At 44.1% G+C, this 15,096-nt stretch overlaps 1 protein-coding gene across 1 annotated transcript in view; it reads right to left on the bottom strand.

Moving 5' to 3' along the window:
- The window catches only part of LOC306939130 (matrix metalloproteinase-17-like), a 114,348-nt gene that overhangs the window by 29,856 nt on the left and 69,396 nt on the right, over positions 1-15,096 (bottom strand). The window contains exon 4 of the mRNA XM_079523630.1: positions 5,734-6,020. Within this exon, the coding sequence (XP_079379756.1) occupies positions 5,734-6,020 (287 nt within the window). The remainder of the gene's footprint in view (positions 1-5,733; positions 6,021-15,096) is intronic.

Genomic DNA, 15,096 nt, shown 5'->3' with positions numbered 1-15,096 from the left:
CCGCTGTTAAACACTTTGCATATTAAAGCAAAAGCAATTATTTAGCTTTGCAGTCATCTGATAACATCCATCCCTCTTGAGAAGATTATACTGTTCCACAATCTGCTGCAGTCAAAACATTCACTTTTCAACTTTAAAGCTGACCTAACCTTTAAATCTCAGGTTATCTGGCTGCAGGAAAAAAGTTGTTGATGTGAACAACAACTCGCGCTGATATCTGATATCTTACGAGGAAGAATGCTAAACCACAGAGGACTTCAAGCTTCCCGCCTTATACGCGATATAAGATAAGAGGTGTTGATAAGAAGTAGAACATCAGCTTACACGTCGTCTGAATTACGGACAAGGCGGCGATGCCAGAGGAAACATGATTCATCAACTGGGCCTTGCAGCAAGGTGGACGTGACAGACTGCGACTTCAGAGAAAATGAAGCATTGTTTAATTAAGTTACTTCCCTGTGCCTCAGTGCCTCGCATCTGTCACTTAACAGAGAGAGGACAGGAAAACACAGCAATAAGCACAGGATGGAGGCTAACATATCAAAGCCAAACTATTCAATAACATAACAGAGACATATTAGATGTGTGTGCTGTAGACAGGGATGGGGTTGATTAGATAAGTGAAAGCGTGCATGAATGATGATGTGCAAGGTGAGACTTCCTAAGTCGGTGCAGCAGTTACGTTAAGCTGCCGTAGAAGAGGGTCTCAGTTACGTTAGGCTGCCGTAGAAGAGGGTCTCAGTTACGTTAGGCTGCCGTAGAAGAGGGTCTCAGTTACGTCAGGCTGCTGTAGAAGAGGGTCTCAGTTACGTTAGGCTGCCGTAGAAGAGGGTCTCAGTTACGTTAGGCTGCCGTAGAAGAGGGTCTCAGTTACGTTAGGCTGCCGTAGAAGAGGGTCTCAGTTACGTTAAGCTGCCGTAGAAGAGGGTCTCAGTTACGTTAGGCTGCCGTAGAAGAGGGTCTCAGTTACGTCAGGCTGCTGTAGAAGCAGCCGAGGGTCTCATTCAGTGGTGGAAAGTAACTAGGACTGTACTAGTACTCAAGTTCTGTACTGCACAACTTTTAGGTATTTTTTCTTTATTTGATCCTGGGTCTGCTGTGCAAGTGCTGAAATGTTATGGAAGACTTAATTGTATCAAGCTTTGACAACATTTTTGTAATAATTCGATTAGCATAGTGTCAGGTCATCATCATTTTTCGACCGCGGTCGAAATCATGGATTTCACAATGCCACGCCAGACTTCCCGGTCCTTCATTACCATCCCCAGTTCCTGCTTACTGATGCATGTGTCCCTAGCGATGACATCGGGGTACGACAGTTTTCTACCTCTGGTCTGCTTTGAGGCAGGACTCCAGAGAAGAAGGGAAGATATAACCTCATTGTCAGCTCTGTAGCAGTGGCCGGCAAACTGTGTTCTTCTGAATTGGACTAGTGAAGAAACACGGGGAAGGTTGCCGTATATTAGATCAGTCGATGGGTGGCTCTTCCAAGACAGATTTTGCGCTCTCATTAGAAGGCGGGTGTAAGTGCCATCCAATCGTTTCTCTTGTTTCTTTGAAAGTGTCCATGTCTCGGAGCCATAGAGTAGAATCGGCTCAACGGTCGTCCTAAATATTTTTACTTTTAACATTACTTACTAAGCTGGGATGACCAGATCTTATGCATGTCATTGCAGGCTGACCAGGCCATACCCTTCCTAGTGTCAGGTAGAACCTTTGGAACAGCAAATTGTACATACAAAGTCATTAGTAAACCAATCAGTAAACCAATTAGTAAACTAATCTAGATACAATTATTCTCTGTTTGCTCAACCCTGTTCAAACACCACATGGTTATTTCTGCACATTTCCGCAAATCCACAAGTTCAAATCAATCTTTCAAGCAGCTGTGGGCATTGAATGCCACATTCATCTTGAAGAACACAACTTGTCTGCCAAAACATTGCTATTTTACAACTGTCGCACTTGTCATTGTCATGCTGCGTGACCATGTTGTGTAGCAAATGCAGTTGTGTCCTTCTGTGCACCCACGGGCGCCTTCTGTGCACCCACGGGCGAGCTTCTGTGCACCCACGGGCGAGCTTCTGTGCACCCACGGGCGAGCTCGTAGCAAAGTGAGGAGTGGTCAGGCAAAGTGTTGGCACATTTCGATGATGTTTTTCTATTGACAAAATGTGCATATATACAGTGGTGTAAAGTAACTACTTAAATAGATTTTTGGGGGTCATTTTACTGGAGTAAACTGGAGTACAATTATTTGAAAACTGTTGTTACTAGTTACTTTGTAGATTTGGATTATTATTACAAAACATTAATACATTAACCACTTCAGCCCTATATGCATTTCGGCCCACAAGCTACAAGACCACAATGCGACGCATTGTGGGCTTGTAAATACATTTGAAAACTTGTAAAATGGGACATTCTGCATAATGAGTACTTTTACTTTTGTACTTTAAGTACTTAACTTTTACTCAATTTTGGAGCATTTGCAGCATAAAGCGACTGCACTGTAGACAAAAACCTGGTCATAATCTCGTCACAGGCTGCATTATTCCAATTAAGATGTGCATCGACATACTGTAGGTTCAAAACATGCATAGACTCTGCTTGCAACCAAATGTCATCATCAACACATCACTCACGTTCAATGTAGCAGTTTTAAATTAAATTAGAATATGAATGATAAGAATAAAATAACATTTAAAGGGCATCCACCCGTGTGCATCGTGTGTGTGTGTGTGTGTGTGTGTGTGTGTGTGTGTGTGAGAGAGACAGAGAGAGTGAGTAAGAGAGAGAGAGAGTGTGTGTGTGAGTGTGAGTGTGAGTGTGAGTGTGAGAGTGAGAGTGAGAGTGAGTGTGAGTGTGAGTGTGAGTGTGAGAGTGAGAGTGAGAGTGTGAGTGTGAGTGTGTGAGTGAGTGAGTGAGTGAGTGAGTGAGTGAGTGAGTGAGTGAGTGAGTGAGTGAGTGAGTGAGAGAGAGAGAGAGAGAGAGAGAGAGAGAGAGAGAGAGAGAGAGAGAGAGAGAGAGAAATTGCTAATGGAAAATATGTTCAAAGCCACTGGACTATGAAATATGTTGAAGGACCTCCCGACCGTCTTTGAAGAGTTTCATGAACCCATGATGACCTTCTGTTTCTGTTTTCATGTGTCTCTCCACATCAGAGCATAGCCTGCAGCAGTAACAGCTTATCAATATCCAATGTTGGGGCTCCGACACAGCCACTGCGTACACAAAGTTTGTTCATCATTGCGGACATGTTATCATGGTTATGGTTGTACAGTAGTAAAACTATAATGATGTTATAGGTGTGGGCGGCCCTTAATTAAGCAATATTACACGAGAGGGTGTGGTTTAACGTGATTATTGCCACGACAGTGATGCGGTCAGGAACGAGACGTAGTCGAGTTCCGCAATCATCACTGAAGTGGCAATAATCACATTAAACCACACCCTCGAGTGTAATATTGCAATTATACAACAGTTACCCTTAAAACTAAGAAAATCGCTGAGAAAACATATTTTTTTAATGACAGATGTAGTCACTACGACCACAAATGTCCCAAGAAACTAGCTAGCCTAGTTTGCTGCGCTCTGGGAAAACAGAGCAGCTGAATTCTTTGTTTTGATTAGGTGTGGAGTGGTGCTCGTTTGAACCACGGCTAGAAGGCTGTTTCAACCAATCAGATTGCTTCCTCGAAACGACCTGTTGTATAATTGGTGTTAATAGGTGGTACAGTAGAACCCATCAAGATGGTCCTGAGGGCGATTCTACAAATGTTTTCTAAGCGTGCGTTTGGGAATTCGCACTGAGCGAATGTGCTGGTGTGCACTCTTGTCGTTTGTTTATTCAGTGTCACTCACAGCGTGTTGTCGTTGGAAAATCTAGTGCGCTGCGTCCCGGGTGTGCTGAGTGTGCCTGCACTTACCGACCCTACTCAGAAAGTTGGGGTTGTCCAGTGCATGTGCGTGCGTCACTGCGGTGTCTCGAGCACTCCCGGGCAGGGAAAATGCTCCTTTGAGCTTTATTATTACACACGCATCAAAAGTGTAGTAGGCCTTGCATGTTCTCCCCGTGTCCCCTAGGGTAGGTACCCTCACAAAAAACATGCAGTAATCCTGGTCTCTAAACTGCCTCCCCCTGGCCAGCCGGGGCGCCTGATGGAGGGGAAAGGAACTGGTTGGAATAACGTGTTCCTTCCACGCGCTACGTCCAACCAGGGAAACTCCCCCCTGTCAGGTGTAAAGGAGCAACTTGGACACTCAGGCATGAAGGAAGCATGAGTTCAAGTCCGTTGCTCTCCCCATGTCCCCCATATATGGGGACTAGGTTGGCGGAGGGTGTGTAGAGCCCAGGATCATATTAGATAATTGACACAGGGGTGAAAAATGGGTTACAAAATCGTGGGATAAAAAAAAAAAAAGGACCCCCCCAAAATTATATGGATTTGGCTGCGGACCCTATCTCAAAATATTATGTGTCAGGAGCCCCCAGAAGCGAAACCTTTTTTAAACTCCTCGCCCCAAAACCCGCCACTCGAAGCCTCCACTCCTCCAACACCAACCTTCTCCTTGATTGATAGCACCTCATCAATATGGACTTGAGTTTTTACCTTCTTCAAAATGTGTTCAAAATGATCACCAAATTATCATCAAAATACACCATCTGTATGTCTCTGAATGTGTTGGCTGCTGTGATATTTAAATGTTGTTTTTGTTCTTTCTCTAAAACCAAGCTTCCAACATCGGCAGATTAAAATTCTGCCTCATCAATTTCTTGATGAAATGGGAAGGAATGGACTGAACAATTCTTCGCTTTATAACAAGCATCGCTTGTAACCAATATATTCTCCGCCTCCATTATTTCAGTTGTATGCTACTGCTGTATATACATCATTTGAATAAATCAAACATTAAACAGTGAATATGGAGCGCGAACAAAGGCTAGACGCATGCATAGCTTGGTTTTTGAGAAGAGGAGAGCTGTTCTAGTTAGCAGACTGGGACAACTGTGAAGGCAAAAAGAACTGGCTCTCCTTCCTTGTCTATAATGATTCTAGTCATGCCATGCCCTGCCTCGCGCTCACAGCCTACCTTAGGAGTCTAGAATGTTTTGGCCAAAATGTTCCCCATGAGCATCACATTATCCTTTTCTCCCTCATCACCCTTCCCTCAGTCTCTGCTCTCATCTTTCAGAGACAGGGGTACAGGCAGAGGGGGGGCGGATGATGGAGTGAGGCAGCATGAGTCATGTTTTCAAGTCCACCCGACCAGATTAAAGGGGTAGGAGAGGGATATGTGGGATGATGGAGGGATCAAGTGAGGTGAGGAAAGCGCAAGATAGGAGAGGAAATTGATAGGGATAACAAGATATGGAGATGGGAGAGGAGAGGAGAGGGAGGATTTGTGATTAATAAGATCATCTCTATAACCATCGTGTTCGTTTCCTGAAATCTACTTAAAACAGACAACTAGACGTTTGGGTTTGATATATATATCATCTCATTATCACAGCACAGCAGCACACACACACACACACACACACACACACACACACACACACACACACACACACACACACACACACACACACACACACACACACACACACACACACACACACACACACACACACACACACAACGTACTGTATGGACGGATGCATACGCAGGTAGATAGATACTGTACAAGCCACAGCCACACACTATGCTCTCGACGACTAACGTGCCTCACCTGGTGACCTGAAGGTCCAGGCCTCGTCGTCGTCAAAGTGGGTGTCCCCGGCGGTGAACCGTTCCCCGGGGAAAAAGGCATGTGCCACGGTGCCTCCCGGGCCGTCGAAGGGGTACCCGTCGTTGTGGTCCGCCTTGGTGAAGTCTATCTGGATGTCGGCGTCGTTGCCCGCCACCTCGTGGAAGTTGAGCGGCGCGATGTCACTCCAGACCTTCAGAGCGTAGTACATGAGAGCACGCACCGTGTCTCTCCCCAACAGAGGTGACTCCTTAGGGAAGGTCCTCACCCTGTGGGAAGAGAGGGAGAGTATAGGCCTGTCACAATGTGTTGCCATCGGGCAGAAACCTCTTATCTCCACATTTTGACATTTTTCACTAATTAATGTCACACAAAAAGGATCAAAAGTGGCAGCTCGACAAGCTAGAAACGCGGCACGAAGAGACGCGTTTCTAGCTTGTCGAAATGCTACTTTAGAATTTTAATCCTGAAAAGAAACCGTTTTGGCCATATGAGGTTTCCACCCGAAAGAGACAAATGATTACATAATTGTCTGATCGCTATTGTTTGAGCTAATAGCAGTTTTCACCTTTGTAAAGAGATCTGGATGAAATAAATAATTATTTCCAGGTTACTGTCTGCGCACGTTCAACCTGGCATCAATAGGCTTTGCATATTTAAGTTATTTTTTCTCTATATTTCTGTCTGCCCTCTGAGGAAGCATGCAGAGGAGATGACATGAGAAAGATTATAGGGGAGCGCAAGATAATAAGAGTCTGTAATTCATTCCATTACCTCATGATTCCATCCGGGTAAAATATGAGAATTTTGCTCATTTCTGCTAAGCATTGGGCTTCAACTTATTTGTCTGTACAGGCGAAATGGGAGTGGGGAAATTACCCTGACCGGATGACCAGATGCATTTGAAAATTGTGGGAGCCAAAGTCTGTCTTAGTCTAGACTAACGGCCCTTATTACACACAGAATTTTTCATGTTATTAATTTATTATCAATTATTCACCCTAAAAATGTTTGCAGTGGTGGAAAGTAACAAATTACAATTACCAAAGTGCTGTACTTGCTTTACTTAAGTATGTCAATCGGTTAATACTTCATACGTACTTCTATTCCAATATCTCAGAGGCAAATATTGTATTATCCAAATCTAGCCAAATAAAAAATAATATAATAATAATAATATAATAATCCAAATCTGAGGCCATGGTTCTCAGCAGGAAACCGATGGATTGTGCAGTCCAAGTAGGGAATGAGACATTACGCCAGGTGAAGGAGTTTAAGTATCTCGGGTTCTTGTTCATGAGTGAGGGGAGGACGGAGAAGGAGATCAGCCGGAGAATTGGAGCAGCAGGGGCGGTATTGCAGTCGCTGTACCGCACTGTTGTGACGAAAAGAGAAATGAACCAGAAGGCACAGCTCTCTGTCTACCAAGCAATCTTCGTTCCTACTCTCACCTATGGTCATGAAGTGTGGGTCATGACCGAAAGAATAAGGTCGCGAATACAAGGGGACGAAATTACTTTTTGTCGACGGGTGGCTGGCATCTCCCTTAGAGATAGGGTGAGTTGAGAGAGACTCGGAGTACAGTCGCTGCTTCTTTGCTTGGTTAGGTGGTTCGGGCATCTGGTTAGGATGCCTCTCTGGCGTCTCCCTAGGGAGGCACGTCCCACTGGGAGGAGACCTCGGGGGAGGAGCAGTTGTAGCAATCACATCGACTCACTGGCCTTGGAACGTCTCGGGATCCCCCAGGAGGAAGTTACTAATGTTGCTCTGGAGAGGGAAGTCTGGAGCTCTCTGGTGGAGCTGTTGCCCCCGCGACACGACTACGGATAAGCGGTTGAAGATGGATGGATGGATGGATGGATGAAAAATTTTACTTTTTGCTTCACTTCAATAATTTGACAGCTTTAGTTACTATACTAACTTTGTAGAGTTAGTTTAGTAGAGATAATAATAATAATAATAATTGTAACCCACATGAGTTGCACCAGCAACTAATAGTAGTTTAGGAGGACTAATGCTGATGTTCATGTGGGGGGTGCTAGAGAGTCCTGGATCCCTATTACAGAACAGAGAGCAAGAGAGCAGGAGAGGAGAGTAAGAAAAGAGAGGAGAGCAGAGGAGCAGAGCAGGACACTGTTTTCTACACAGACAGACACCACATTGAAAGAGCATTAGTTCATTTAAGTTGCAAAGTTCTTTTATGTTCTAAAGTATTGTCTTCTGATGAAGCAAACTTCTTTTGGATGCCCAAGCCGTTTTGTTTTTATACTTTTGTGATCTCTGATTGTTTTTTTTGTGCAGTTGATTCTGTTCATCCACTGAATCAGCCTAATTGATCAACGAGCTAGAGATTCCAATCAGCTCATCATCTCTCAGTGGTGAGGAGCCATTGAGGGGTCTGCATCCAGTCTCAGTGGTGAGGAGCTACTGAGAACTCTTCATCTTCATCGCCAGCGAAGGAGCATCATCGGTGCAGGATCAAAGAAACAGATAAGGGACCAGTCGAAATTTTGAAAAGGGGGCCCTGGAGGAAAATAGGGGGGGCCATGTCTTTTTAATTTTAGTCAGAGGGAGGGTGAGCTAATTTTATTTCGAGTCCAAGGGAGGGTGATCCAATGTTGATAATAAAATAGTCCGGGTTTTATATATCTAATACTACAGCTTTTCTGAATTAAAGTACAACTTTGGTCAACGATACCCCTCTGTTGCTTTCACTTGGTTCTTCCCAACAGGACCGGTTTTCATTGTTCCCCGTGTCAATCATTGTGCTTGGCCTATCCAAGTGTGTAAGTACACACTACAACTCCCACTTTTCAGTAGCTTCCATAGTTTGCTGTGTTAGGCGTTAGACTACGAGACCATTATTCGTTTTGGCCGTGAGTTCAAACCTCACAGTGAACAGTGATTTTTTCGCGTTTTTTGCGGTCACTTTATTTTCTCACATATTAAAAACGCTAGCAGATTAAAGTTAGGAATAAATAATACTCAGGTAAATGCAGTGCTTAATTTCAGCCGGAGCTTGGCGGAGCTCAGCTCCGGTACCTGTCACTTGAGCTCCGGGAGCTCAAGCCACCTGTAGAGGCAGCTCCGGTAGCTGTAGAGGGCGCTCCGCCACCCCAAATGCACATTACAATATACAATACTCTATTACGCTTATCATAACGCTTGCTTTGGTGGGCCCGAAATAAAAAAAGACTAGTACAGAATTAAGTAGTAGTAGCATTATTGAGTTGTCATCGGAGGGGGAGGAGGAGGTGGTCGGAGGAGGAGGAGGAGGAGGAGGCGGAACTTGGATAAGGACAACAACAACGCGCATGCAGGTATACATTGCGTACTGTTCTGATGATGGGCCACCCTAACTTAATACTGTATTTTATACAGTATTTAATATAACGTTGAGCCGCTGTGCCAACTGAACTGCAAATGCCTACTGTAGTTGTATGTTGTGAGCCGGCGGGCCCCTGTGTTAACTGCTGCTGCAAATGTTATTGATTGACTGATTGGAAATTTTATTCCGTTTGTAGAATGGGTACAGTTCAAACGAAAGCCTACACATATTAATTAATAGGGGAGGGTGATTCCTTTTTGTTTAATCACCTGGGGAGGGGACTGGATTTTTATTTTCATTCACAGGGAGGGTGATGGTATTTTATATCAGGACACATACATTTCCTCCAGGGGTACCCCTATTAAAATTTCGACCTATCCCTAAGATCGCACTGCAGGATCTGAACTTAAGGCCTTTTAGAATAAATACTACCCGGGTAGATTAAACAAACTGAGTCAAGTGTTATTTTGGGGGATTTGTGTTTATGTGTTATGTGTTTGTATGTATTTTATTTTATTAGTATAGGGTTTATTATTTTCTATTGGCCTAGCTAGGTTACAATAAAGTGCCAGAGACTGACTTTGGCTATAAGTAAAAAGAACCATATTCCATTGCTTCATTCACTCCCTGAGCCCAACCTGATTTTCTGTAATTGACCATATGCAAATTCCGAATGTAACACTGCAAGTCGTATGTGTTACATAATAATAATAATAATAATAATAATAATAATAATAATAATAATATGCATTAACCACTTACTTACATACAACAAGCTCAATGTGTCGAATCGATACAAGTTTGGTATTTCGTTTTTATAACTCAGGCCTTTTAGTTGTTAACACAATTCTTTCTACATTGTGGTGTTTCTATAAATAATACTTCATCTACGTAGCAAGATAAGTATAAAGGCATCAACATGTATGAATGAATGAGGCATCAGCGATATGTTTTTTGTTTCGTTTATTCGTCACCAGCCCTGGTTTGCATATTTGCTGTGATTTCATAGTTTTGTCTATCTCATGCTAGGTGCGCCTGCTGCTCGCTCGCCCTGATAAACATGTGGACAATACCTGGCTTCTATGTGTATTGTGCCTTGCTCTGAACTGAACTCTGGCAGGAGATCACAAAAACAAGCTTTCGTTTCAGCTGCAGATTTCAAAGTTCTCATTCAGTGCGTCTCTCTTTCTTTCATCCTTTCTCTGTCTCCCTCTTAGCAGCGTTCTATCTATTACCGCTCCTCTCTGACTACACAGCAGCAGGAACATTTCAATAAACTAGGTATCAATCAGACCTTCACATTTATGTGTCCTCATTTTCACTGCATCACCAACACGAGCCCAGTTTCGAACGCACACGCTCACACATGCACTCTCCTGGTTCGTCCTTGAAACGGACTAACTGGAAATACATAAAGTAGCAAAGTTTGATCAAGAATGCGTTCCATGCTCTGAGCATAATGACACTTGGCTTATACTGTGGGAAGTTTGTGAGTATTTATAATCAGATCTATTGGTGTATTTTTTCTGTTGTTAAACTTGGTCCCCTATTAACTCATCAAATATCTTCAGTTCTTCATTCCCTGTGGGGGTATGTGAGGGGAAAAAAGCCTTCATGAATTCTAGGCAGCACAGAGTGAGTAGTTCATATAAAGAATAATGATATCTGGAGACTTATTTGATGTAATGTATTTTATCATTGAAAGTTCTAACTTTCTCATTTACTTGCTGGTTCAATGGATTGTCTGTCAAGGACAAGAATAGCCTAAATGGCGTTCCGAAAGTGTGCTTCAAAATAATTGGAAGCCCAACAAAGAGACGTGTGCTTCCTTTGGGAGAAACAGGTGGCCCAGAAAGGAATTATTCGCCAACCTGACCATGTTCTGTCCAGTGAATTCACTGTAACGTCCTCAGGCCAGGGTTATAATTTTCCGCTTCCTTAGGAGAACAAAGTGGCTACAGTAAATCCTTCATTCCTTCTGCTATCAGGCGGACAGTTGTCAATTTACATTTGGTTATATATGGTTATTTATAACAACTATGTTTTATTCATGTATTTAGAGCTGTCTTTTTGTGCTGACCAACATATGTTGATCTATTGTCTCTGACATAAGACCTTGTTGCCTGTGAGGATTTTGAGTCATGTGATTAATCTGAATCTCAGGAAGAAGGTAATGCACGCACATCCATGGTCCAGGTGCAAGACAAACAGATATATCAAAAAGAAGAATAGGCCGGGTCTGCACACTGGTAATGCATATTGTAATGTCATGATGAAGATCGAATAAGATCGAAATGTTGACGAGCAGTACAACTTCAGAGGAGATGTTTCAGCATTACCAGTGTGCAGACCCTATTCTCTTTGATTCATCTGAATCTCCCCTCGCCTCTCTCTGTTCCTTCTCACCTGTCCCACCCTCCTACCTCTCATCTCACCTCCTCTGTCAGCATCTTCTATTGCCCTTCCTTGCAAAACATGCACTCCCATCCCTTCCAAACACAAACCCTAATGGTTAGGTCTGAGTAACGTAGCGCGCGCACGCACGCACGCACGCACGCACGCACGCACGCACGCACGCACGCACGCACGCACGCACGCACGCACACGCACACGCGCACACACACACACACACACACACACACACACACACACACACACACACACACACACACACACACACACACACACAGCCTAATAACCCGCTCTCTACCAAGGCTATTTGTCCACTCGATCAAGCCAGCAACCCGCACCGGGGCAGCACATGTGAAAAACAGGTACTCAATCGATAGGAATTTAATCAGTTTCACCTGCTGAAGCTGGCTGGGTGGGAAACCAAGCAGGCAGCTGAGCAGAGACCCGGCCTCCTCTCACATCGCACAAACCAGCCAATAACAAGACATATTATTGGTCCAAATGGACCGAAAGGGAGATGATGATAAGTGGTTTTCCCTTTATTCTCACACTAAAATCAATTAGTAACAAGAAGGCGGGGCATAACATGTTTGTTGTAGCAAATGAGAGGAAAATGCTGATAAGAGCTCATTTGCCGAAGCACTTTCCTAATTGCCTAATTGTCCTAATTGTCCTAATTGTCCAATCTGTGCATTGAAAAATGTCAAAATAAATAATTTAACGATCATTTTTGCAAGTGTTGACACATTTGCCTGTCAAATATTAGAGGGTACTATTCACCAATACCCTGGTTGCAATGTAACTGTCCCTTGTGCTATTTTGGATAATCAACTATGAAGAACTCTGTTTTTTCCATACTGTATATATTCATGCTTCCCTAGTCATTTGGGTACAACCTACTGTATGAAAGATGTAGTTTTGCATGATGCCTCCAGACTGAGTCCAGAGGGATCAACATTGATATCAAGCATCCTTCAACTCTCCCCTCACTCAAAGGTATAGTCAGTGATTTCACTTAATTCAAATATCACATTTTATTTTTTGATAATCCTCTCTACTATAGAGTGTGCTGACCATATAAGGAGTTCCTCCCTGTCCCCAGTTCACCCCTGGGGTCAAACAAATGGTTTCGGTTTTTGGCTAGAGGGCCTAGCCTTCATCCAATCAGGATGAGAGGGGCCTTGCTTCCTCCAATCATGATCGAGTGGGTGCGGACCTTGGTGCACGTGCTGTTGGTGTGTTTCGTGTGTGTGCCCCCCCCCCCCCCCCCCCCCCACTGTAGAGCATGTGCATGTGCACATCTTGTTACTGGGGCGGACCGGGGGCGTTTTCCAAATCACCCAAATCACTGAATGCTCCTTTAAAGCAAAAATTGTCAGCTCCATCTTATATGACATATTTTCATGCACCTTCAAAAATGAGCTCAAGTAGCTGCCTTATAACATGCAGATCGATAGTACTCTTACAGGAGAAGGCACTCAAAAAGCCTTAGATCGATAAACTACATTTGGAGAAGAAGGTCAAGGGTAATCTGATAGAATACTCTGCTCCTTCACTTGGAGACAATAGTATCACGTACATCATTCCATTGGTTCTCCCTTTGTGGTATTTTCAACTCGAAAGCTTGAATGCTAATATATTACACGGCAAAATATAATGACAGACCCATGCAGCCACAGAGAGGTTTCATCCTATCATCCTAACGTTCACATCAAGAACGATAATGCCATTTTAAAAACTGGGGTGTCACTTTCCACTCACACCACAACTATAACAAAGTGATAGTGGCAAAAGATATCATTTGGATCACGTTCAACACTGTCAGCCAATCAAAATCCATCAAAAGAACATCTGGGATGCAATTGGCTGCACCCCCGAAATCAGCAATAGTTTTGTCATTAGGCTAAAGGCCTCATCATACTCATACATAACTACAACATGACGTCACACCATGGTGATAAGCGACTCACCGCTCACCCGAACACGTCTGTTTTTACTAACCACCGTTTCTGTGGTCACCTTATCACCTAAAACTGGAGTATGAATGAGCCTTAAATCTATCAGTGATAGCGTTGTCATTAACAGAGATTAGGACATCAGGTATAGCCTATCTCGCCTCCTTATTAACAATCAGAGTCAGATTATCCATATGGTATTGCATGCGATTTTCAGCACCAGTGTGGACTCTCACATAATGATTGTTGTATTGTGCTTGGCGTGAATTCCGGCCTTTTAAAGTCTATATTTTGCGTCCTTTTCTTCCAGATCTGACCTCATCAGCTCACCTGTGCACAGAGCGCAGATCATATTTGCCAATCAGACCCGGCCGTCTCCTTCCATTCCCTCATCGACTCCCCCTGTATAAACGCAGGAGCAGTGCTTCTCTCTTGTCTTGTGTGTTCTACTAATCTCTGTGTTTTCTGATTGTCCTGACCTGCCCGTTTGGTACAGCACACCCCGACTGCAACGCCAGGCCTTGGATTACCTGCCTAGCCTAGCTGCTCCAGTGCTCCTTATCAGATTGTTTGTCCCAGGGACTGATTATCTGGCTCATTTGACTGTCTGTGGGTTCTGAATTCACAAGTAAACATTGAAACTGTGTGTTCTGTTTGGGTTACGCCTATCTGGGTTCAAGTCGAGAGAGAGAGAGAGAGAGAGAGAGAGAGAGAGAGAGAGAGAGAGAGAGAGAGAGAGAGAGAGAGGGAGACTGCAGGATAATGTGTGTTTTGTCAGCATAGCACTATGTAGGCATTTATCCAAATATCGTGTGTGTGTGTGTGTGTGTGTGTGTGTGTGTGTGTGTGTGGGGGGGGGGGGGGGTCCCACCGAGGTCAGACTGCATTATACATGGACTACAAGTCCTCGTGGGTCAGACTGCAGATACAACTGGTCATCATTCCCTGGTCTGACTGACAGACTAATGTTGTTTACATTGCTCACACCGTTCAGCACACATTTTGTTTCCAGGGGACCACAAAGTAGGAGCACAAATTATGCCACGTCTCTCTGCAGCTAACGGAATGGGAAATGGCACCAACGTTGATGGGAGGTGACGCGGGAACAGGAAGCGAAGGTGGAAATGAGGGAAATGAGAGAAAGTGACAGAGAGGGAGAGAGATTCTCAGGTTTGATGGAGAAGAGGACGGTGACGACGAGGAAGAAATAAGTACCGTTGAAAGGTTGGTGGGGAAATGGAGATGGGGTCATGAGAGACGGAAATGAAGATGGAGAGAGAGCGGGAGAGATACAGTGAGAGAGGGAGAGAGATAGAGGGACAGAGGAGAGAGAGTGAGAGGAATAGAGGGAGACCGAGAGAGAGAGAGAGAGAGAGATTTGGGATTTCCACACTTACATGCACCACAACAAACGTGTCCTCACGTTGGCCTACCCACTGCATTTTAGAATTTATCAACAAGGTTCCATTCTTGAACAAATAATGAATCATCTTAAATGTGTGCTGTTTTAGCTCCCTATCTACCTACTAAATGCCCCCTCGGCAGTGTGATACGTTTCTCTATCCATTCCTCATTTCATTGGGGGGGGGGGGGGGTTCCAGACCCACAGGAACGCACCCAGGGTGCCAGCCCGGTTCCGCGGCCGAAACG

Source organism: Electrona antarctica (genome assembly GCF_951216825.1).
Source record: "Electrona antarctica genome assembly, chromosome: 16".
Classification (NCBI taxonomy): domain Eukaryota; kingdom Metazoa; phylum Chordata; class Actinopteri; order Myctophiformes; family Myctophidae; genus Electrona; species Electrona antarctica.
The sequence above is the reverse complement of the archived record's forward strand: the minus strand, read 5'-3'. Positions and strand labels throughout refer to the sequence as shown.